General features: G+C 43.3%; 1 protein-coding gene across 3 annotated transcripts; it reads left to right on the top strand.

Moving 5' to 3' along the window:
* The first annotated feature begins 198 nt into the window (after positions 1-198).
* LRRC40 (leucine rich repeat containing 40) lies at positions 199-21,849 on the top strand. Of its 3 annotated transcripts, XR_016469399.1 has the most exons (17): positions 2,170-2,357; positions 2,728-2,909; positions 4,153-4,226; positions 5,080-5,209; positions 5,610-5,733; positions 6,554-6,696; positions 7,438-7,610; positions 7,900-7,990; positions 9,562-9,607; positions 11,973-12,081; positions 12,890-12,997; positions 14,561-14,671; positions 15,563-15,640; positions 16,235-16,420; positions 18,033-18,220; positions 19,387-19,517; positions 21,718-21,849. XR_016469399.1 is itself a non-coding variant. In XM_090146852.1 (15 exons), exons 1-15 carry the CDS (start codon positions 336-338, stop codon positions 18,136-18,138), a joined length of 1,713 nt encoding a protein of 570 aa, XP_090002978.1. In that variant the 5' UTR covers positions 199-335; the 3' UTR covers positions 18,139-18,725. The 3 variants fall into 3 exon arrangements, 2 of the variants coding, with proteins under 2 accessions (XP_090002978.1, XP_090002979.1); XM_090146852.1 differs by lacking the exons at positions 2,170-2,357; positions 19,387-19,517; positions 21,718-21,849 and adding an exon at positions 199-387 and having other exon boundaries at positions 18,033-18,725; XM_090146853.1 differs by lacking the exons at positions 19,387-19,517; positions 21,718-21,849 and having other exon boundaries at positions 2,174-2,357; positions 18,033-18,725.
* The last annotated feature ends 3,124 nt before the right edge of the window (positions 21,850-24,973 follow it).

Genomic DNA, 24,973 nt, shown 5'->3' with positions numbered 1-24,973 from the left:
CGCATGCGCGGAGCGGGGTCGGGGCCGGCGGCTGCGAGGCGGGCGGCCTCGTGTTCGTGTGTCGGGGCGGAGCGGCGGCTCTGAAGGCTCCAGCGGTGCCGCTGAGCCCCGCGCGGCCTCCGCGGTCTGCTCCGTCCCTGAAGGAGCGGGCGGGCCCCGTGCGAGCCGTGCTGAAGGAGCTCGGTAGGGGCCCCCGCTGAGCGCTGCCGTGGGAGCGGCGCTGCTGGCCGTCGGCCGCCTGCAGGCTGTGCGGATCGGCGCCGTCCCGCAGGGATGGGCGGCCCTTTGTGTGCGCTCACGGCCGTGAGGGTGCTGAGTGCTGAGAGCAGTGTCTGATGCTCAGCTGCACAGCGAGTGGTTGCGTATTTCCCACAGTTACTTCCCAAAGTACGTGAAGGTGCTCTGTAGGTAAAGATTGTTAGTAATTCAGGAGCTTGGCCTTTCCCAATTGTTGTCATGATTGCGGAGCCAGTCGGCTCCAGCTTTGCTCCTGCCCACAGACAGAAGCACAGAATGGCCAGGGTTGGAAGGGACCTCAAGGATCATGAATCTCCAACCCCCTGCCACACGCAGGGCCACCAACCTCCTCATTTAATGCTAGACCAGGCTGCCCAGGGCCCCATCCAACCTGGCCTTGAACACCTCCAGGGATGGACTGGGCATCCACAGCCTCTCTGGGCAGCTGTTCCAGCACCTCACCACTCTCTCTGTAAAAAATTTCCCCGATGTCCAACCTAAATCTCCCTTCCCTCAACTTAAAACCATTTCCCCTCGTCCTGCAGTTATCTACCCTTTCAAAGAGTTGACTCCCCTCCCGTCTGTAGGCTCCCTTTAGGTACTGAAAGGCTGCAATGAGGTCCCACAGCCTTCTTTTCTGCAGGCTGAACAAGCCCAGCTCCCTCAGACCTTCCTGTCACAGGGACAAACATAAACATAACTACATAACTCGAACACTTGGTGCTTTTGGAAACACGCGGTGGGAAAGCTCAGCACTTCCCTGTGGAATATTGCCCGGGGATGCCAATGAACTGAGGAGCAGTGGTTAAAAATTAAAAGGACCAAATCTGCTATCAGAAGCGAGTGCCTGACGGGCGGTGGGCTCTCAGGTCGTGTGCTCATTGACCCGTGCTGGTGTTTAGCACCATTCTCACTGCTCACAAGTCCAATGGAACTTACTAGAGAAAACTTTTTTTTTTTTTTTTCCCCAAAGGGTTGTGTTTGAAAACTTGGAACTAAAGGTTACATCCTTCGTGACCAGGAAGCATGGCCGTCCTCACTTCCTTCAAGGCGCTGCTGATAGCACCGGGCTGAGAGAATCGCAGAATGGTTTGGGTTGGAAGGGACCTTTAAGATCCTCCAGTTCCAATCCCCCGCTGTCGGCAGGGACACCTTCCTCTAACCCAGGCTGCTCACAGCCCCATCCAGCCTGGCCTTGAGTGCTTCCAGTGAGGGGCATCCACAGTGAGGGGCGATCTGCTCGGTGACTGAGGGCACTGCCTGGGCTGCCTGCTCCACTAACTGCCAGGGCTGGAGAGCAGACAGAAATTTTTCAAACTCTGGGTTAAAGGGAAGAGGGAAAAACAAATAGTGAGATTAAGTAAAAGTGCCTTTTTATTTGGAATCCTTTACGCATATGTTTAAAATGTTTCTCTTCAGCTCAATGAGGGCAGATTGAGGTTGGATGCCAGGGGGAAGTTGTTTGCTGTGAGAGCAGTGAGGTGCTGGAACAGCTGCCCAGAGAGGCTGTGGATGCCCCGTCCATCCCTGGAGGTGTTCAAGGCCAGGTTGGATGGGGCCCTGGGCAGCCTGGGCTGTTATGAAATGTGGAGGTTGGTGGCCCTGCGTGTGGCAGGGGGTTGGAGCTTCATCATCCTTGAGGTCCCTTCCAACTCAAGCCATTCTATGGTTCTGTGATATTATGATTTTTCTGGATTCGCTCCTTTCAGGGAGTTCTGAGAGCGATGAGGTCCCCCAGCCTCCCGCTCTGCAGCTCCCCCAGGCCGGCTTTGCTCCCCGGCTCGCCGCTCCCCATCCGCCGCCGTGACACCATTTCGGCGCGGCCGCTCCGGCCGGGAAATGGCGGCAGCGGGCGGGCCGTGCCCCACACGGAGCCCCGCCAGCACCCCGCCGGCGCCGCCGCCCCTCCGAGGAGCTCCGCCCGCTCTGCCCGCGGCGCTGCGGTGGCGGCCGGGCGCGGCGCTGCGGGATGGCGGCGGCGCGGAGGGCGCGGGCGGGGGATCCTCGCGCCGGCTTCAGGCGGGCGGCGGACGAGCAGAGCCCCGCCGTGCCGCAGGGGCTGATCAGGGCCGCCCGGAAGAGCGGGCAGCTCAACCTGGCGGGCCGCGGCCTCGGCGAGGGTGAGCGCGGGGAGCCCGGCGTGTGGAGGCGGCGCGCTGCGGGCGGGGCTGGGGAGCCGCGGGTCAGCCCGTGTCTGGCTGCCCTGCGTGCCGGGCTGCGGGCGCTCGGCGGTAGCCGCACAGGCTCGGTGCTTCCTGCCTTCCTTGATAAACAGCAAAAAAAAAGAAAGAAACCGATGAATATTCCCTGCCCGCTTCCTTTTTGCTCTCGCTGGCCGATCGCTACCTCGTAACCGCTGTTTAGCAGCGCTTAGAATCGCCAGCTTTGGGAAGGCGTCTCTGTGAAAGTCGCGGTGTGTGCGTGTCTGAGACACCGCGCGTTTGAGCGGTGCGCGGAGCGCTCGGCTGAGCCCTGTGCTCTGGCTTGCAGTGCCCCAGCACGTGTGGCGGATCAACCTGGACACCCCCGAGGAAGCCCAGCACAACCTGTCCTTCGGCGCTGCGGACCGCTGGTGGGAGCAGACGGACCTGACCAAGCTGATCCTGGCCTCCAACCAGCTGCGGTGCCTGTCTGAGGACGTCAGGCTGCTGCCCGCGCTCAGCGTTCTTGATGTACGTATTGGGATCAGTGAGACCGCGGTCTCGCTGTACTTAACATGAGCCAGCAGTGTGCCCCTGTGGCTCCGAAGGCAAATGGGATCCTGGGCTCCATCAGAAGAGGGGTGGCCAGCAGGGACAGGGAGGTGATTGTTCCCCTCTGCTCTTGTGAGGCCCCATCTGCAGCACTGCGTCCAGGTCTGGAGCCCCCAGTACAAAAAAGACAGGGAGCTGTTGGAGAGGGGCCAGAGGAGGGCCACGAAGATGATCAGGGGACTGGAGCACCTTTCCTGCAAAGACAGGCTGAGGGAGCTGGGCTTGTTCAGCCTGGAGAAAAGAAGGCTGCGGGGTGACCTCATGGCAGCCTTCAGTACCTAAAAGGAGCCTACAAACAGGAGGGGAATCAATTCTTTGAAAGGGTAGATAACTGCAGGATGAGGGGAAATGGTTTTAAGTTGAGGGAGGGAGATTTAGGTTGGATGTCAGGGGGAAATTCTTTACAGAGAGAGTGGTGAGGTGCTGGAACAGCTGCCCAGAGAGGCTGTGGATGCCCAGTCCATCCCTGGAGGTGTTCAAGGCCAGGTTGGATGGGGCCCTGGGCAGCCTGGTCTAGCATTAAATGAGGAGGTTGGTGGCCCTGCATGTGGCAGGGGGTTGGAGCTTCATCATCCTTGAGGTCCCTCCCAACCCTGGCAGTTCTGTGGTTCTGTGATTCTGTATGGGACGACACAACTTTAGATCCTTGTTTTCCATTCCTGCAGTGGTGGATGTGTAGAAGCAGCACTGGTGTATTCTCAGGACGAGGGTCTGCTCCCTGTCTCCCGGTTGGTACATTGCTTTACACAGGCAGGTGTAATGTTGTGCAGAGAGGTCCGAGGAGTCCTATCATGAACACTGAAAGAGCTGTTGCTGCATGCAGCCGCCTTTAATAAGCTTCTGCACACTTCATATCAAGTATTTTGGTTTCTCAGTGCTTACACTCAATTAAGTAGAACCTTCCAAGATTAGCAGTTAAAGTGCTGCTGTTGGAAACTGCACAGAGGAACAAACGTACACAGGTGTTGGTAGTGGACTGGAAGGTACAGAGCAATGTACACAGGTGTTGAGAGTGGACTGAATTGTACTGAAGAACGTATTCAGGTGTTGCTAATGCACAGAATCATTTTGTGCATTAGTTCAGCTTGGTTTGTTGCAGAGTGGGTGGAAGAAAACCTACAAGGTGCAACTCGGTAAGTATTCCAAAACTTTTATTTTCCAGGTACATGATAATCAGCTGACATCTCTGCCTTCTGCTTTAGGACAATTAGAAAATCTTCAGAAACTTGATGTCAGGTACTTGTTACAAACTTACAGCACTGATTTTCAAGGTGTGGATGGGAGATTGTAGTAAAACAAATGTTATTTTCAGGAAAGTTAATTTCTGTTGTTTTGTTTTTGTTTTTTAATAGAGAACATGAATGCATTGAGAATTATATGTTTTAGATAAAAACTGATGATAATTTTGAATAATACTCAAAAGTCACAGTCTTACTTGGAAGCTGAATACCGATGCTTTGAATACTCACACAAAAGCAGTATCAGCATTCATTTGCTTCAGTACAGAAGTTTTGTTTTAAAGGAATAAAAATGCTTTTTTCATGAATCATATACATTGGAAACAGCTGAAGATATCATTCAGGCTGTAACTTCCATATCGTTCTGTAAGTTTGTACACGAGGAGAGAGTATGTTTCTTTTTTGTCTGTGAACTACACCATAAACAAGCATTAAATGCAGCTGGAATATTGTAGATTCAGATGTGATTGAAAAGTATTCTTTAACAAAGAAATTTATTTTCTCTTAGGCAACTAATCCACTGTAGAGGGCTGTAATAGTTGTAAGAAGGAGATTTTCTTAGGGGTGATGGTGTCCTGTGCAGCACACCTGCATGCAGGCTGTGATGTGGAAATGTTTCGTGGCTGTAATGAACAGTTGGTCTGTGCCAACGACAGAGCATCAGATGCATCTAATGCTGGGTGTGCTTCCTACCTGCTCTGGGGTCTGGAGAGTTTGCATCTCAAATGGTGTGTGTGATGTAACCCTAGTTGGGGCAGCATGGTGTGTAGCAGAAGTTTCTATACGTAGTTGTAGTCACAAAACTTTTTAGCAGTTGTTAATTGGCTTTGTTTTCCACACTGTAATGCTAGCCACAACAAACTGACGAGTATCCCAGAAGAACTGCTGCAGTTGTCACATTTGAAGAGCCTTCTTCTTCAACACAACGAGCTGAGCCACCTGCCAGATGGATTTGGGCAGCTCGTCAGTTTAGAAGAATTGGTAAATTACAACTTCTTGAAAAACACTGATGTGTTCAGAAATAGCAATCTATCTGTGTTTTACTGCTAATTAAAAAACATAAAAATCTTAGAACCTTCTGAATATTCAATAATTCATGGAGCTTATCAGCTATTGTGTTTTTGTGTATGTGCTTGCAACCAAGTTTTGATTTGGATTTTCCAAATATTTTAAGAAAAATCAAGTCCCTTGTGATCTGTCCATCATGGGAGACTTATCTCTTCCATTCACATTTCTACCAGGGAAATCCTGGAGACGTCAGCAATCTAGTTTGAATATTCTGCCAGTAATTAACTTTGCAACAACAGTACCCATGGGATATTTTAAATGTCTCTATTTATAACCTCTTTCTCTTTTTTTTTTTCTTTTTTTTACTCTTCAGGATCTGTCCAACAATCATCTTACAGACATTCCAACAAGTTTTGCTTTGCTCATTAACTTGGTGCGACTCAATTTGGCGTGTAATCAACTCAGAAACCTGCCTGCAGATATCAGTGCAATGAAAAGTAAGTTAGTTTCCCTGGATTGTTAAACGTCAGACAGCCAGTTCTGTAGTTATGTTCAGAAATACATTACGTAATATTCCAGGTTATGAAAGTAGGTTCTGAAGAATTTAAAGTATTCTCAGGAGGACTAGCTTAGAATTATTTAAAAAAAGAAAAAAGCTACTGCAGCTCCCATGTATCAAACTTACGTCCTCCTGTAGTTCGTATTACTTGACAAATGCCCAGGGAACTATTAGAAAAGTGTCAGGATTACTGCTCTGCTGTGAAGTTATTAGCCTGAAAACTGTGATGAGTGTTTAGTGCGTATTTTGAGTGGAAAGTAAAGCATAAATAAGAGCTAGTTGGATTCACTGGTAAAGACAGGACAGCATGAACTGGTCAGCAATAGAAGTGAATTTTGTTATTGTGATACCAAGCTTGCTGATGTTGACATTCACATCAATTCCAACATGTGTTCTAATAGCTGTGGCAGATCTGTGGGAGCAGGTCGTAGACTGCCAGCTTTTGTCAGTGCTACAGAAATTATCTGCAGATCTTTCTGAGATGGCCTATGACATTAGACCTAACCTGCATGTTGCCTGCAGTCCTTTACTGCAAACAAGAGCTAGTGTTTGGCAGTGTCAGTGAAGACATTCCAGAATGTCTTGTGAAGAAGAAATGAAAAGCAGGTATGTTGCTTTCAGAAGTGCTGATGCTGATTTGATTTCTTCTGAAGTTTGGATGTGATAATATGTTTTCATGCTTACCTTAACCAAAAAAAAAAATAGGGCATCAATACTTCTGCAGAAAACTATTTCTATTTTCTTTTGTTATTCTGTAGGCCTAAGACAACTGGACTGTACGAAAAACTACCTGGAAAATGTACCTTCTGAACTGGCAAGCATGGCATCTTTGGAGCAGCTGTATCTGAGGAAAAATAAACTGCGTTCCTTGCCAGAACTTCCTTCGTGCAAATTACTGAAGGTAAGGTTTGAAATGCTGGGTGCTGTAAATGTCTTTGCAGTGAGCTTCTAGAATAGTGATTGTTAGCTCACATACAAGTTATCGTGAATTGCTGTGATCAGAAGTTAATTAATCTGTGTGTAGAACTCTTTTTAATGCATATCCACGTGCATTTAGTCTTGCTGCCCACATTGATCTGTCTGAACAGCATTTGGAGGACAAACAGCAATATTCAGATTTGGAAGATAAAAAAAAGCATTTAAGGAGAAGAATGACTCAAATATTAAATGTGATATTGCCTGCAACAGCTGTGTTTTATCTCCATTTTATGGGAACATTTTATGAATCAATTTACACTTACTTTGTTCACTCCTGTTCTTTCTTGTAACTGCAGAGAAAGCATGCATTCAAAAGAATCACAGTCTTCAAATGTTTTGTAACCTTAATTTTCCTTGTGTAATTGCAATTTGCCTGTCTGAGAACATCACAAATGTGTTACTCATTGAATAGCAATGTGATTAGCCCAATTGAATGTTTATGTCACCAGATATATAATCGATACCAAATCCATCACAGGATGCAGATACCATAATTCAGCATAACTCTGAACTCTGCACTTAAAGTTCCAAGCTGTTCCAGCATTTTCTAGCACAATTCTTGCTGGTATGTGAGGTTCTGTATTTGTATAGCACATCCAGCAGCAAATGTCTCTTCTTGGTTTAAAGAACCATTTGGAACTGTGAGCGATCTTTGTCTCCATAGGAATTACATGCTGGTGAAAATCAGATTGAAATACTAAATGCAGAAAATCTTAAGCACCTGAATTCCCTGTCTGTGTTGGAACTTCGAGACAACAAGATAAAATCAGTTCCTGATGAAATCACTCTACTCCAGAAGTTGGAGAGACTTGACCTTGCCAACAATGATATCAGTAGGTAATAAAAAAATGCACGTGTCTGTGATGAGGCCTTCCTTGTGGCATCTATGGATGGCTGATTCTACAGGTGATTTATTTCAGTCATTAAAAAAGGTCTGGACTGTAAAATGAAGGCTCCGTTTCTTTGTTTTGTAAATATTACAGTGCCTTTCTTAAATGTGATGCATTATGTATCTTTTTGTTAGAATCCAAGCTTCAGAATACCAGGTCTTCTGTCAAACAATTGCTGATGTTTAGGAATTGTACTGAAGCAGCTCTTATCTGAAATGGATTGTTTCTATTTGCAGATTGCCTTACACCTTGGGGAACCTTTCTCAGTTGAAATTCCTGGCATTAGAAGGAAATCCTTTGAGAACCATTCGAAGAGACCTTCTGCAGGTAAGCTCATTTAGATAGCACATGAAAGCTGGTGGTGTTGCAGACATCCGTTCTCCAAATGGTGCAGGCAAAGCATTATTAGAAAACACCTCCATTTGAAGTAGCTTCAGCTTCAATCCGTCGCTTTTGTTTGTGTGATTTTGTTGCTGTTCCCATGGGGTTCTGATGCGACGCGTGACATGATGAGAACTGTGGAATAAAGCAGTCATTGCTTCACACAACCTGTTTCTGATTTGCTGTAGATGTTGTAATATATATTACAAATGAAGCAGCAGATATCTGGGGAAAGGATAGAGCAGCTGTCTGCTGCCTAATCCTGCTGCAAGTCACAGCTCATTGCAGTGCTAGGCAAGTATTTGATGAGAAGGCTTTCCTAGATGAGCATGGATTTTTTTTTCTCATTTCCTACTTGCCTGAATTAAAGATCTTACATTCAGTTTCCAAAGAGTATTTGCTGACAGATGTGTTTTGAGCAATGACAGTATCATGTACAGTGTTTTGTAATGGATAACCTACGAAGTGAAGGTGGGAATTACGCATGAGGAGCAAGCACAGGGGCAGCAGGGAGGCTGGCTCACAGGCATCACTGCTGCTATAGAATTCTTTCTAATTTCTATCCCAGCAAGCCCTTCTCACTGGTGGTATACATTCTTTCTTTCTTTTGCCAGTGCTATAAAATTAATCTTTACAAAGCACTCAAATTCTCTAAAAATAAATAGCACTGAATGTCCTCTACTGTAATGAAATTCTGTAATATGTGTTGGAAATAAGGGAGAAAATGTGTGTCTGATCAAGTGAGCACTGTATGCACTGCAGCTGATCTTCTATTTTCTTTCTTCAGTTTTTGTCCAGTTTCACCAGATTCCCTGTGAGAGTTCCTTCCCTCCCATCTTCCACATTTTCTTCATCCCCTCTGCATTTAGATCAGTCTTCACATAGTATAAATGTCAGCTAGAATGAGAAAAGTTCATATTTGCTGCTTTAGTTCAGTTCTTATTCTAAAACATCAAAGAGAAACATGCAGTATTGTAAGGAAATCCTAGTTTTATCCTGAAACAAATGGGCTGGATGAGATGATATGTAATGACTTGGAGATCATGCAGTTACTGTGTTTGACCAGTAGGAGTTGCTGTGAGAGGATTGCCAATAAAATTTTAGGAGAATCCAGAACACTGAACTGTCTATTTCCATGTCAAATAGTGAATTTCTTCTTCAAGCATAATTATGCTGTAGCTTTTTAGAGAAGCCTGAGTTCATTTGAAAGGTTCTTCCTTGCTCTTGGAGCTGGCCAAAGAACTTGAGATGAACAGCTAAGAACGTGGAGCCCAAGGTGGTAACATGGGGCTGGGAATTTACAGCTGGAATAAATACACAAAATTCTAAAGAACAAGGACATAAGCTGTTGCAAATAGGGTTTTTCTACTGGAATTGTTGGGTAGTTTTTATAACCAGCTGTGCTATGAGCTCCATTTATGTGACCAAAATTGTTGGTCTTCATTGTCAGAACAGCTGTGTAAATACTGGCTGGTAAATGCTTATTGACCTTTTGTTCTTTCTTTTTTTTTTAAAAGAAAGGCACCCAGGAACTTCTGAAATACCTGAGAAGCAGAATCCAAGGTATGTTGCTTTACTGAGTTGCATCTTAAAGAGAATCTTTCTAAGAAATTAAAATGCTGCCAGTTTCCTCCAATTACCCTGCAATGATAAGTGTCTTTACTCAATAGTTTGCTCTGTATTTCTGTGCTGTTCTTTTTCTTACTCTTTTGGATAATATAACATTCTTTATGGGGCATCATCACTTAGAAAAGCAATGTTAAGTATTTTTCCCTGGTCCCTTTATGTATTTTGAATGAAGAATTCAAGTTGTTGTTTGTTTGTTTGTTTGTTTCCTTTGGACATCATGGGAAATTTCCACAGCAAATTCTTCATTTTCACCTTGCTGTCTGCCTGTTGGCTTTGTCACAGTGTAGAAGTGAGATTTTGCAAAGGTAATATGTATTATTCATTCATGTTATAGTATGGGCAGTACAGTCCTGTGGTTCCCAGAAATTAAGCACGAGACAGGCAGCCTCAGGGCCATGGTGGTGCCATGAACTCCACCATGTAGCTGACTAAGAATATAAAAAATCTTGGGTGAGAAAGTAAGAGGTTATTTTAAACAGAATTCAAATCCTGGCCTGTTCATCCCCCTGTGGTATAAGTCTTGATCCCACCATTCCCTCTGGAAATAATTAAAAAGTCACAAAGCACAAATTCAGATGAAATATCTCAAGATTAATTCTCTGAACCAAACTGCTGTACATCTTTGCAGAATCCCCTTTTGGATTCTGAGATGTAACTTGGGTGATTTAAAAAGCAGCTGGCTGGTGGAGTATCAGTTTCTCTAACTGATACAGGACTTCTGGATCCATTTTACTAAAAGGGTCCAGAGGTTGCTGGTGTGCAGCTTTCCAGATCATTACTTGGTCCCCTCATTCAGTGAGATAATTTGTTATTTGGTTCTTTTTCTGTTGTTTGGGGTGGGGTTTTTTTTGTGTTTTTTTTCTTTGTTTTTCACTTCATTCCATATTTTCTAAAGTATTGCAGATGACACCATTTTTTGATTATATAAGAAACTGACTGTCAAAGTCTAAGCAACTTGCATGTGGAGGAGAGCAAATCTTTTCAAAAAGAATTTTCTTTTACCTTTAGAAATCTTGTTTTTTTTTAAATTTTAAGACATGAAATAGGAAAGATGACTGAGTTCACTGGACATGTTAAATATATAGCATGGAAATAATTATGCTGCATTTAAATGCAGAAAATGCTTACCATTTTAATTTGGAGGGGGTCCTGATGATGCACATAGGAAAATTGTATTGAGAATGGTATGAGTGCCTTGTGAGTGGGCTTTCTCTCCATCTGCCAGAGGATGGCAGCATTAATTGGATTACTCCAGTGTGTGAAATTGCTTCAAAGTGCCCAATTCCATGCAAATCTGACGTATTATTAACTTTGCAAAAATGAGTTGGATGCTCATCTGCTAACCTGTGATAGGTTTTATATTTGGGGATGACAAAATAAGCTAAGGTCTTGCATGGATTTTAGTGTTTGTGGTTTTATTGTACCTTTTTGAGCATTTAAGGGGGAGCTAAACCAGGAGCAGCAACAGACCTATGCATGCAGAGGCTTAAATTGAACAAGTGCCTCTAACCTTGTTGGCCTTCATGAAAGAATTACTAATTGGGCATAGGTGCAAGTTGGTAGGCTTTAGTTCATGAATGCTGCTGAATTTCTTGTAGCATTCTTCTTTTAGTGGCAGTTAGATTTATCATATGTTTGGGCTTCTGGCTAAGCTTCACCATTCTGAAGTGCTCAGGAGCTCCTAGGGGCAGTGCCACAGCCTGCGTGTGCAGAACAAGGCTTTTCATTTCTGAGCTGTTCAGAGCAGCCAACGAGTTTTTCATGTGTGTTGGAGTGAGTAATCAGAAGGAGCTCTACAAAGGAGGGCATTATGAAAGATTTTATAAATATTAATGATTTAACTATAATTGTGGTCAGCTTAGCTGTTCTGGAAATAGTTGAATAGAAAAGCTGAGCTGGATCACTTCTTGCCCGTCTTACCTGTTTATCACTGTCTCTAGCTCCCTGCCCCTTGGAGGTGGCTGCCTAACATAACAGCTAGCATGACAGCTGTGTTGTTGTGTGACCTATTTTTTTCACAATCCACGTCAGCTCTTCCCCCTGCCTCCATTAAAAAACAAAGAAACAAAAAAGAGCCAACCCACAAACAATCCAAATAGGAAACTGAACTACAAAAGCCCCTTGCTAGAAAGATCTTGACATAATATTAATCTGATTATATGCAATCAATCTAGGAGGCAGGAAGAGTCAAAATGAGCAACCACAGGTAATGAGGGACACTGCAGCTCTCCACCTGGGATGTTCAGGGCATGTCTGACTGCAGCCTGTAGTGTGTGTGACTGTTCTGTGTTCCTTCCAGATGACACAACCAGCCCAAACGAGGAGCCTCCTGTGACAGCCATGACTCTCCCAAGTGAGTCCAGGATTAACATGCATGCCATAACTACACTCAAATTACTGGAATTTAGGTATGTGGTTTGAAATATTGCCTGTTTCTAAAGCTGGAAGAAAGCTTTCCTGGTTTTTTTTTTTAATTAACTTAACAATAGATACCAGACTGTCTGCGGATTCTGATGTACTTAGGCACTTTGCACTTAAACTTTGGGTGTTCAGGAGTAAGCAGATTTTTTTTAAATACAATTTTTCATAGTACCATTCCTTTTAATTCACTGAAATCCTTAATCCTATCACTTCCTTAGTTAGTAACAATAAGTCTCAAAGCATCTCACAGGAGGTACATTATCAGTTTGTTCTGATATTAACTAACAATTTAACCTGTTAGGTTAGGAAAGGGTCAGAAAACCATACCTGTTGAGAACTGCCAGATAAAATGCAAGTCCTGCAAAGAGCTGGAATGCAGAAAGGACATGACTGCAGTGAAAGGGTTGGGATGGCTTTAGTCACTGTAAACGTTCAGAAGGTCCAAATCCAGCGCTTACATGAGCTACACATCACTGGGGGGGAACCTTTTCTGAACTGAGGGGGAAACCTGTAAAACACCTATCTGCTGCAGTGTCTGGCCCAATATATGGCATGTGTGCTGAGGCAGTGACCTAATTCAGCTCTTAATGAATGTTCTTAAGCCAGGTAACAGATGAGATTAGCAGGGTGAAATGACATTATTGCAAAGATGACGTCAGGTGGTGCAGTGATGAGTTAGCTTTCTCATTAACAGGCCTTTGAGCACTTCAGTTTGTAGATACCTGTGTATCTATTCATCGTTTTCTCAAAGAGATGATTAACTTGTTACTTAGCTAAATGCTTTTCATTGTGCAGTGAGAAGCAGGCAGCTGTGATCCCTGATGACATGTTCAACGCGGTCAGAAGCAATCCTGTCACCACTGTCAACTTCAGCAAAAATCAGCTGACTGCCATTCCTCCAAGGTACTTCTGCAGAGAGATCATTCTTTACATGCTGCTTTTTTTCTGTTTTGTTCCTTGGCATCTTGTGTTGGTTTTGGTATGTTTTTTTTTTTTTCCCAATTGAGGATATTTACACTTTTCTTCTGTATGTATACAAACAGGCTCAGAGAATATAGCAGGGATGCTGAATAATGCTGGCATTTCTAGTGTGAGTGGCATGCAGGAGGGTCCATTCATCTGCATGAAGATCTCAGTACAATGAAGCTTGGCTATATTGAGCAGTGCTTTCATTGTACATTGTCTTTTGTTAAGCATTATCTAAATGAGTAAGGGCAGACTCCAGTGTGACTTCTCATCATAATCAAGTGGTGTACTTAACTGCAGTCTAGTATTGTTTTCTCTACAAAGTGGTCCTCTCATTTGAAGATAATACATGTGTAAACTATGAAATGATAGCTTTGTATTAGAGAACAGGTCCTTTTAGGATTCACTTTCTTCAGATAGCTTTTCTTTTTTTTTAAGGAAGCCTGAACAATTTCCATGCCATTCTGCTTGACAGGTATTGTCCCATCACATAGCAGTGGACATTTTTGCACTTGTTGCCTTATCTCAAGGAAGAGCTTTCTCTTGACAGCGATGGTAACAAATACTGGTGTTGTGCAGGGAGGAGGCTCACTGCATTCTGTAACCCTAAGGACATCATGAACACTCATTTTTAAAAATGCCACTGTGTTTCTGCGGGTGACATTTTAATTCTTGGACACAAATGTGCTGAACAATTAGCCTTTAGCACGTAGAACTTGACGAGGTGCTATCTCTGATAGAAGAAAGTCTCTTGTTGGTACAGTTTAGTGAAGGAATGTTGGGCCTTCCATGCTTGCTTGTTCTGTTAGAGGCTCCTCTGCACAGCAGGGAGGAAAGTGTAGGTATGTGTGCACTGCTGGGTGCCAAGGAATGCAGTAATAGTCCAGATGGGAGAGGTGGATATTTGGTTTGTTTAATTGCCTTTTGCTTCTAGTGTTACAACACAGGTTCTGTTACAGAGATTCAGCAACTTATTTTTTGAGCTTTTAAATCAAAGCATCTTGATATAGTATTCCTTTTACAAGAGGTAGTGAAGGCTGTGTTTCCTGCAATTCGTAAGAGCAGAAGTGTGGAACAGAAAAAAAAGATGGTATAAAAGAAGCAGTCTCTTTCTGTTTGACTGCATGAAGAAGATGAAGAAGAGACATTCACAGGAGATGGCAGTGATGGTCATTTGTGCCATAATTTCTGAAATCTTTCTTAACTGCACTCAAGAAAGTAGGCCTTCACAGCAAAACTTACTCTCCTAATCTGTGAGAGAAAATTTACCCTTCTATGAGCATTAGTAAAGTGATTTTGAGCTTTGTTTTTACATCAGGTGTAAGTCTCCAGGACAGGCAGTTTTCACAGGTAAAGTTTCCACTCTCAAAATGGCTTCTGAAATGTCAGGAGCCATAGGAAGCTCCTTCATCTGTAGACTTCTAGAATAAAACAGAATTTTTAGTAACTTAGAATGCATAGGAGCTTCCATAGTAAAAATATATTCATGTTGGGTTTCAGGATCGTGGAGCTGAAAGACTCAGTTTGTGATGTCAACTTTGGCTTCAATAAAATCTCTTCTGTTTCCTTGGAGCTGTGCACGCTTCATAAATTGACACATTTGGATATCAGGTTTGTGATGAGTGTTGGACTTCCTTTTCCAGTGATTCGTTTTCATGCCTCTTTAAACCAGCCATCTGTTGCAGTGGAATAGCAGTACTGAAATAATGTTTCATTTCCCAAAGGGCTCCCTGCCAGCTGAATGACCGGCAGATCTGAAATAGCAAGTGGCCTCGGTTTAGGCATCAGTTAAAGAGAAACACACAGAAAAGTGGGCAAGCTCTAAGACTTGACGTGGTGAAAGGTCTTGTGTCAGTCATTAAAAACTTCTCAGAGATGTTAAAAGGATATTTAGAAACAAAGCAGAAAACAATTCTGGGAATAAATCTGGGAAGTATTACAGTGAAGGTATCAACGCTGGTATTCTACCTGGAACTGGAGCATCTTCCAATGAATACTTTTCCTGTAATGACTCTTTATGTCACACTCAAGGGATACCTCGTTTGTCCTTACAAACCCATCTTCTTTGTATGTAAGAAGCTTCTGAATGGCTTCCTGTTGTGGAAAGTGCTGCAGTAACGGTGGCTGTAAATGAGTTTGTTGGAGCCAGTGGATTTCAGGCTCAATGAATTTTCAAGAGATGTAGAGTTATCTCAGCAATTGACCTTGGCACCAATGTGGGACTATCTCCTAAACTTCCCTCTGAGACCCAAGTAGCTGAACTGCCAAGCAAGTTTCTGGAATTGTTAGGTGCTTAGAAATGTTTGGGAATCCTTAGAGAACAGGGTTCATGTTTCCTTACTGGTACAAACTTGGTTTGCCATCTTGATCCATTTATGAAGCAAATGAGTGGTCTGAAAGAACTTGTTAGCACCAATAAGCACGGGTGTTCTTTTTCAGTGTATTCTTAACTAAAACTTCTTAGAAGTTGGTCATTATTCTTTATCTTAATTTGATACACAGAAATAATGTTTTGACATCTTTACCTGAGGAAATGGAGGCACTGACAAGACTACAAGTAATAAATCTATCTTTTAATAGGTGAGCAACAATTTCAGTTTTTTTAAATAATAAAAAGAATTTATTTTAGTATGTAATTTTAGTGTGAGGTAAGAATGAGAAAGGGCTTCAGCTAACTGTGAGCTTAGAACAGTTGAAGGAAATGTGCATCTTTACACAGGGGTGGTATATTTTTGGAATTTTCTCTCACAAGTTTTGTAGAGAGACAGTAGAAGCTGGTTTAAAAAGGGATTAAACAGACCTGTGAGCAGTGTAACAGAAGTGGATGCCAGCAGGACCGCCCTGTTGCACCCATAATACATCAGTTCCAGATGATGGGAAGAATAGCAGGGGAGTGGTGTCCCTGAGCAGTGCTGCAGTTGCTCACACTGCAGTCACTTTCTGTGTGACATGAGCTGTTATTCACAGTTGTAAAATGGGTGTCTTGGCTGCAGTTCTGTTACAAGTGCTGAGCTGTCACAGTGCAAATTCCATCTTTTTGGCTTTGTGCAAAATAATCAGTTTAAACAGCAGCACATGTAAATATTTACTTTCAGCAAACAATGCTAAAATACTGTCTCATTTTAAAGGTTTATTGATCGCCCTATTTCTGACTTTTATCTCTTCCTTCTGAAGATTTAAAGTATTTCCCAGTGTCCTTTATCGCATCCTCACACTGGAGACCATCCTGCTCAGTAACAACCAGGTGGGCTCTGTAGACCCTCTGCAGCTGAAGAAGATGGAGCAGCTCGGGACACTGGACCTTCAGAATAATGACCTTCTCCAGGTGCCACCAGAGCTCGGGAACTGTGAAACTCTGAGGTGCGTATTTTAAGTGGGGACTTGTTTTAGAAAAACATGTTCTGCCTGGTTTCTTCAGAGCGTGTTTTGTCAGAGGGTAAGGCAGTCATTTTCTTGTAAGTCTCAATGCACAAAATGGTCTCTCTTACCAGCTGTAAAACAGTGCAGTTCCTTCCATCGTTTCTCAGGACTGTAGAAAATTGGAGGGGTTGTTTCAGGATTTAAACCTAAAATGACAGAGTAATATGGAAACATACCTGGAAAACCAGATGCCCAAAAACTCGTTTCAGTGTTTCTGAAAGTGGAATTTAACTGTAAGGCTCAACATTTGGTAGAGACCAGCTTTAATTTTGTATTTTCTGAAAGGTATGTGTTTCCTAGCTCAGCTTCTTAGTTGGCTGGTTGCTCTTTGCAGTAAGAGCTGTCTTGGCATTAGGATTGCCCCCCCATGGGCATTTTTCTGCCCTCTGCCAAAACTGATTTGCTAGAAGGTTAGCAACTTCAGTTACTAAAGTTATTTAAGATTTTACCCTTAAAGTGTCCATTTTAAGGCCCAGCAGAAAATTAAGAACAGAAGTGGTAATATTTGAAGAGGAGATTGCTATCATTAATGAAGACACGAAAAGTCATCAGGGATCTTAAAAAATAAAATAAATTCAGGCATATTTATTAGCAGAATTTGATGCATGGTATGTAATGTCTTGTGACAGTCTGCATTTGGAGAATAGATCAAATGCCTAGTGCTAATTGCTGAGTTCTCAGCAGCTTTGACCACTCAGCTCTCCAGGTAGGAACATCAGCTCTGTATGCTCATTGCTTACTGGCTATAGATGAGAAAGCAGAAGAATGAAGGAAAATGCTAGGATTTCTAAAAGAAGTATGCAAAATGAAATTGGAAGGTTGTGTTGGTTGGTGTAGTTTAATGTTAAAGCCAAAGACAATTCTGGTGGCTGTGTGTATTACACACTGCAGAGCCTGCTGGCCAGGTGAGCCACAGCCCTGTGTCAGTAAATACGTTTGGCTCCTTACATGTGTGAGGCTGCTATAAAAGAGCAAATAATAATGCTTGTTAAAGAGACATGGCTGTCAGTATTCTTACATGACATACCTCAAAGACAGCTAAACATAACTGGCCTGGCTCATCAGAAATAACAGATCATGTGGTGATGTGGTTTTCACCTGTAAAGTATAGTTTCTTGCTAGTCTTTAAATATGCAGAATAAAACAACCCCCCCTGAGCACACACAAGCAAAAAACCTCCACAGCAATTTAGAGTGCAAAGTGAGCTAGCAGCCAAGCTAGAACGTGGAGACTGCAGTGTAACTGTTCTTCACTCTTACTGTGCAATTTATGTATTTCAGCAGTTCTTTTTCTCACTCTGTATTTTGGCAAAGACTTGCTTAAGAAGCGGGGTATGTGTGTACCACCAATAATCAATTAGCATAAATTAGAATTCAGCTGTCTCTAAAGAAGTATGTTAGTATGAATTAAGGTAGCAACATTAAAAGTATTCTGGAAGAACAAAAGAGGACTTAAGAATTTCAAAAGATTCTTACCCCTGGATGCAGTGTATGAACGTGCTGCAAGAAGGAAAAGCCTGCGTACAAATAACTGCACGTCTCTGTCTTTCTAGGACACTTCTTTTAGAAGGAAATCCATTCCGCACTCCCCGAGCTGCCATTCTGGCAAAAGGAACAGCTGCAGTGCTGGAGTACCTCAGAAGCCGGATCCCTACTTGATAGGATGTTTCCCTGTACACTTCTGAATGGAAAGCAGAGTATCATCACTGTCTGATGCAATTACATCCCTTCCTCGTTGTTTGTAAGCTGTTGGTCTGACCTGGGCCATAAAGCATTCATAATACTATTCCTAGTTTGCATGTTAAGAAATGGTTCACCAACAAAATATTTTCCTCTTAAGGCTGCATGTCTCAGGAGTGCATTTTGAAATACCACAATCTACGTTTACACTTTTTGCAAGAAAGAATGCAGCTGAAAGCTGTCTTTGGTAATAGAGACAATGTTTTTCTACAGTTAAGCCATTTTTTTTAAGGATTGTAATCACCAAAGTAATTGAGCAAAAGGGGGAAATAAGCTTTTTGATTCTTGTGTACCTGTTTTATAATCTTCTGTAGGGTGCTTGATCTCTCTTCACCGCTGCCTCAAACCATTGGTTGCTGGTCTGTACATGGAAAATGCCTGAACATTTAAACGTGATGAACACGGTGTGAAATGTGCTGCAGACTGTGTGCATGTCCTGTGTGAACCTGAGCAAAACGTGGCTGGTGTTGGTGGCTGCACTGAAACAATAAATGTTTGCTGTTGGATACGTGTTTCGTTTCTAAATCTTTGTGTTGTAATTGAAGTTTTTAGCCAGTAACAATACAGAACATTCAGCTTTTTTATTTAAATGCACTTCAACATCATGAAAATGATCTCAATGAAAAGAGTAACGCAGGGTGGACATTAACAATATAAAAGGAAGAGTTACTTGATGTTACTCTGTGACTATGATTCGTTGCTTCTCACAGGCCTATGGACAAGGAATGGAAGCAGATACCACACGGATTTCCACTGCTAAGATTTTTTTGTCTCTTGGCTTCTTTTAAACTGCACCGAGTGCTTTTGTTGTGTGGGTACTGTGGAGGTGCTGCAGTTGGGGTCTCTGTGAATGAGAACTAATTGCAAACCCTTCACTTTGCAATCTGAAATGAAATTAAAAAAAAAAAAGCTTTAAACTAGAAGACATCTTTGCATCTAGGAACAGAACTGTACCTCATTCTTCCATTCTGTGTACGAAAGCAAGCTGACACCAAATAGGTCTGCTGTGTGTTTTTTATCAAGTGAAATGTATGCAATGAAAGCATTTTCATTTCCTCTGCCTGTTCTTGCTGTAATGCAGAAAAACGTAATATGGCTTAGAGTTGAACACCACAGGTTGTGTGTGTGACCCAGAATTAACATAAAACCACTCTTCCTTATCCTCAGGGTCTTCAAGCTTAACGAGCACCTTTCAGCAAAAGTGACGACGTCTGGTGCACCTCACACAGCAGCACAGGGCTGTGACCTGGTAGAAAAGAAGCAGGCCTGACCCACACGTCCAGGGGGACCCAATGGTGGTATGTAGGGTGAGAGAGTGACTGGTGCCAGGAGGGGCAGAGGGAAGGGAATGGGAGAGTGGCATTTCTGTTAAAATGCATGGGAGCATGTTTGTGCAGAAGAAAAGGTGATCATGGCCAAAGTCGTTCTTGAGTTGAACAAATCGAGAGCATCCATGTGCTGGCAGGGATGGCTGAACTGCTGCTGATGTCAGTCCTGCGAGCCTCGGTTTGGTTCCTTCTCCTGTGTGAGGCAGTTGTAGAAGTCCACAAACAGCAGCACTGCTGGGCTCTTCTTCATCCACATGCAGTCGCTCCGTGACCATATGTGGTGTCCCAGCAGCAGCAATGTGTGAACAAGTACACTCACTCGGTTTTCAGGTCTTTCTCTGATGTATCCTGTAGTTAAAGGGCCTCTTTCCCTGAAACAGCCCTGAAACACTGCTGTGTTTGCTGGCAGGTCCAGCTGAAGCTGTAAGGTACATCACTGAGGCTAGAGGTGTAGGGGAGCTCTGGAGCAGTTACAGAGATGCAGAGAGAACAGCCATCTCGTTTTCCATCACTGATAGAACAGTGATTTGGAAAACTCAGGTCCTTTCCAATAGTAAAAGATGACAAAAGTTAATTACAATAAGGTGACATTTTTATTATTTATACAATAAAGAGACTTTTTTTTAATGTTATTCAAAACACTTCTTTAAATACTGAAAAAGTTGGGTACACCAAAGCCGAAAAATGGCTCTGCTATACACTGCACAGCATTGTTTTAGTCCCTGTATTTGTTTTATGTACAGAAGCATCTGCAAAATGCATTCTAAACACAATATGCACCTTACGGGTAAGTGTCATACATGAAAGAAAACTGGAAGGATACAACCTGCGTGTGCAAATTAACTGACAATATAATTGATTGCACTGAATCAATAGATTTAAAATATAATTTTGAAGTACCTTTTTGCACATAAAATGAAGCAGCTTTCAAGTTCAGTAAGTCTTTATACTGCAAAAAACATTAAGTACATTCACAATCTATGTTAATAAAGTAGTAAATATTTTTTTTCATTCAGCTTTATTTACATTAATACTGTAATTAAACTGAAAAGTACAGTTAGTCATTTGTAATATAGCAATCTTTTAACACATACAAAAATGACCATTTTCTGTATATAATTTAAGCTCAAAATCACAATTATCTCAAAATATTAATTACAATACAGCCATCTCCATCATAATTAAACATGTCTTTTATAAAATGGTAAAATTTTTAATAAAGTAAGCTGTTGGTTTTGAACTGGATACAGTACTCACAAGTAGAAAACTTAACCGATAAGTGTTTGTTCTGAGCAGGGTTTCAGGGTAAAGCCACATATGCTAGCAAAGAGACAAAGAAGGCCCCAATTGACAAAGATGAAGCCTCTTGTGCTGCAGGGCTGTGGCTCGGTCGGTGGTGCTGCAGGAAAAGCCTTACAAGGGCCGTGTAAATTCTGGCTGCAATGCAATGATGTCATTCACTTTTAGAATATTTGTGTGAATTGTCCTCTAAGAGGATTTGCAAAGGCTCTTTTTTTTTTTTTTTTTTTTCCTAAGAGAAACTACTGAAGTTCTAGGAGAAAACAAATGGTGTCTTTAGAAATTGGCTTTTACAGAGAAGAGTCACGTTTGCTGCCCCCAGCTCCTCCCACCCCGGAGGAGCACGGATCACCTTGCCTGGCCTCTGCTGTCACAGCTGTGCTGCACTGCACACGTGGCCAGAGCTGCTGCTCCAGCGTACCCAAACCACACTTGTTCAAAACAAAACCAAACCACCAATTAATTCATATCCTATCCAAACTACTGGCCTGAAAGTTGTATCACTACTTTGTATTCCACTCATACTAGCAAGACAAACAAATGAAATAAGTCCTTAAATCTGATTGATTAGCCGAAATTAACATTGTAAATCTTTGTGCACTAATTAAATTCTGAAGGCAGAAGAGGGGAGGCTGGGAAGCCTCTGGGAGGCTGAGGCAGGATGGAGAGTACGGTACCATAGCTTGTGGGTAAGGAGCTCAAGCTTCAGGTAAAGGTTTGTTCTTCATTGGAAATTCTAAATGTAAAATCTGGTAAGGTAGGTGGTGACCCCACTGAGGTTTATGATCCCCTGTGTTTGTTTATGATTTGGGCAAATTGGTATTAGTGTTCTATTTTATTTCTGTTTGATGTGGCTTGCCTGGCTGTGCAGGACAAGGGTTGCACCATGATGGAACACGGATCCCCATGTGCTGAACTCCCCCCCAAGGCAGTGCACAGACTCCAGCCCATGTCCTGCTGCTGGCTGGCTCCTCAGGAACAGCCCCTGTGCCACCCTGGGCCCAGCACCAGTGCCTGCATCTTTGCTGGAGACCAGACCCTGCATGTGAACAGGTTCAAAGGTTTGTCATTTAGAGTTGTCTTTGCATTTCCTGTTGCATATATCTCTATCAGATATATACATATATACACATATTTATAAATATGCAGACTTCCCATTGCATAAGGTAATTAAATGCTATATTACAAGCAAGAGAGGATTCACCATGGGAGAGTCTTTACATTCAAAGTGCTTACTAACAACAGCAAACCAATTTCATGAACACTCTGTCCTGTAGTTTTTAGTTGAACCTCCAGGTCATGAAAATCAGTGGTGTTCTACAGCATTGGTGGTTTAACTTCTAGCTATTCATCTATCAACTAAAAATATGGCTGTTAGAGCAATGTTTCAAAGGTCTTTTCATTCATGTTCAGAAAAAGGCCCCTTGTAACAGCATCAGTAGTCTTTCAGGCAGAACATTCCCAATAAATAAATGCTTGGAAAATGTGTTTGTGGTCCCGTGGATGCACTGCATGCAGCTGCAGGGCTCTGCTCTCACCCTGCTCTTAGCTCTGGAAAGCATCGCAACAGATCTGAATTCTGCTATTTAGAACAACTGGCTTGTAAATATCCAAGCTGATCAACACAAACTGTTAATGCTCAGTGACTAAACTGTTAGGACTAGAAGGCCCCACAGGCTTCCTGTGATCTTCTCTTAAAAATGTTTCTCAAAATAAGAAAAGCATTTTGTGAGCAGCTTTCTTTTCTTTAATTTTTCCTTTTTTTTTTTTTTCTTTCTTTTCCCTAATAGCCAACTGGTAACAGGGCTGCAGAACAGCTGGGCCCTGGGATTTGGACACATCCGGCCCTATCAGGTGCCACTGGCAGCGCAGGGACATCAGCCCCAATACTGACCATGAGTTCCTTAACTCACTTGCTGCAAAATGAGGGTAAGAGAGCCCCAGTGCAGATTTCCTTCTGCAATCCAGCCCTTCCCTGAGGATCATTTGTTGTTTATTGCAAGAAAAATGTAAAAAACAAGAACCCAGCACAGTTCCGTTGAGATTAATGCTTCCACTAGGAGCTTAAAAAACAGCGTATGGAGTGCCTGTATAGTTGACAGGGGAGAACATATGGTGTGCCCAGGAGTGCTGTGTAGCCCAAAGAAAGGAAACCATCTGCAGCTCTGAGCCTGCGCTTGCCTGATCAGAATTCCCTGACACACACACAGTGAACCACACATGGAGCTCACCTCTGGATGAGCTGTCCTCTACCACCAGCTCTTGCTATAGAGCTCTATTTATACTTATGGGCTTTTTATGTGCAAAGCCTGCATGTAGCTGGCTGCCCTGCTCGCAAACCTGGCCATGCACAGTGGTGTACGTGAGGTTCTGGGAAAGAAAAAGGTGCAGGTTATTTGAGTGGGTTAATGTGGAAACCCTGAGCAGTCCCACTGAAGACTGGTTGCTCCTATCTCAACACCACTTCTATCAATTTGAATACAAACAACGCTAAAAAGAAACTGCTGGGGCATTTGGACAGTGGTGGCTGCTATTAAAGCTTATCTACTGCACGTTTCAGCTGGGAGGCCAAATTCATCCCAGATCCCTCCTGGAGTCTGGGAGTTGTGGCTGAGGTACAGTGGTGCTCCACGAATTCAATTTTGTTGTAATTTCCTTTTCATTACAATCCATTGATGAAAGCTCTCAGCAATCTTGATACACAGTTGTGCACACAGCCTCGATTTATTCTGCCACTGTGCTTTAGTCTCATAAACTCAGCGTGCAGAAACCCACCAAAGCAAAAAATGTAGCATTAAGCTCTGAAGATCAGAGTTCACCCATTCTCACCTATCTCCACTACCTTGGCAATAGGCCTCCTTAGCTCTGCAACTCCCTGCTACATTTTGATGCTACCAAAGCACTGTGTGCACTGCAGCTGCTGTGTGCAGAAGTGCTGAGGGAAGGAGGGATGTGTGCACTGCGTTCTGCACGCCCACGTTGCACAGTGTTACAGTAGGATGCAAAATTGCAGAAGTAATGCACTCCACTTTCCTACTGGCAGCAGAAATGACAGGGAAGCTCTGAGCATGGGGCCGTGCTGCCATAAGGTGCCTGTGGGCTGCACAGCTGCAGCTGTACACGTGTGCTCTGCACACTGTGTGTGCTCACATCCACAACAGTGATTTTTCTGTGTGAAAAAAGTAGCTCCAAAGAGGATTTAGGTGCATAAATACCTATTAACATACCTGATTTCCATTCAACGTAACTACAGACTACAGAGGTACAATTTTCTGAACATGATGATGAATAAATGTTGATATTTTCTCTTAAAGGGCAATGGACTTAAGGTGGGGACGTTGGCCTCTGATGTGCCAACTCATGGGAGAGCTTCAAATGGGTTCTGCAGAGCCTGTGTGGGTTTTGGGGATGTTCTGAAATTGCATCTGTGTGACAGAAATGGAAAGCTGAAAAACAGGGGAACAACCCCAACCTGGATCAGCTTCAGCTTGTAATATCAAGTGGATCTGGGAGCATGTTGCCACTCAGGGGTCACAGGAGCTCTTCCACTAAGAGCACTTGCACGGGTAAAGTAAAAGTTAGTTTGATGTCAGTTAGGAATTTATGGTTCATTATTATTTATACTAATAAACTCAATAACTCTTGTTCTTTAAAGAGAAAAGGAAAGAACCATGGAATATAGAATTTACATGCCAACGTAAAAGCCTCACACTCCCAAGCCTCTCCAGTGCTTCCCAGTAGCCAAAAAAAAATAAGGAAGAGTGCAAACAATTAAAGACCTGGTGCTTCATAACACCCCAGGGGGACAGTTCCTACTCTTACCTTTTTGTGGGGTGCTTCTCTGTGGCAGGCACCTGGCCCATGCACAGACAGATCACACAGAAGGGACATCATTGCCTTTTGACATCCTGTCAGTTTAACTGGAATTACTTCAGTCAGCATGTGCTTGAGGGGAAGAGATGAAAGGTTTGAGGGTTAGCAGTCAGGAGGTGCCTGTGGGCAGCACCCAGTGAGCAGCTCCTGGCTCTGCCTGCAGCCCAGCACCAGACTGTGGGCAGCAGCACAAGTGGCAGCACCTCGTGGGAGCGTTCCTTGTGTCTCACCTCCTTGCTGTCAGCATGGCGTAC

This window comes from Phasianus colchicus, chromosome 9 (assembly GCF_987193195.1).
Source record: "Phasianus colchicus chromosome 9, bPhaCol1.hap1.1, whole genome shotgun sequence".
Lineage (NCBI taxonomy): Eukaryota > Metazoa > Chordata > Aves > Galliformes > Phasianidae > Phasianus > Phasianus colchicus.
Note: the sequence above shows the minus strand (reverse complement) of the source record. Positions and strands in the feature narration are given on the sequence as shown.

Excerpts from the sequence above, each read along its gene's own strand:
- LRRC40 (XM_090146853.1), top strand. The coding sequence starts at position 2,207 with ATGGCGGCGGCGCGGAGGGCGCGGGCGGGGGATCCTCGCGCCGGCTTC. Across the intron at positions 7,611-7,899 it reads GCCAACAATGATATCAGTAG|ATTGCCTTACACCTTGGGGA; the intron begins GTAATAAAAAAA and ends TTCTATTTGCAG. Across the intron at positions 12,998-14,560 it reads CTGACTGCCATTCCTCCAAG|GATCGTGGAGCTGAAAGACT; the intron begins GTACTTCTGCAG and ends GTTGGGTTTCAG.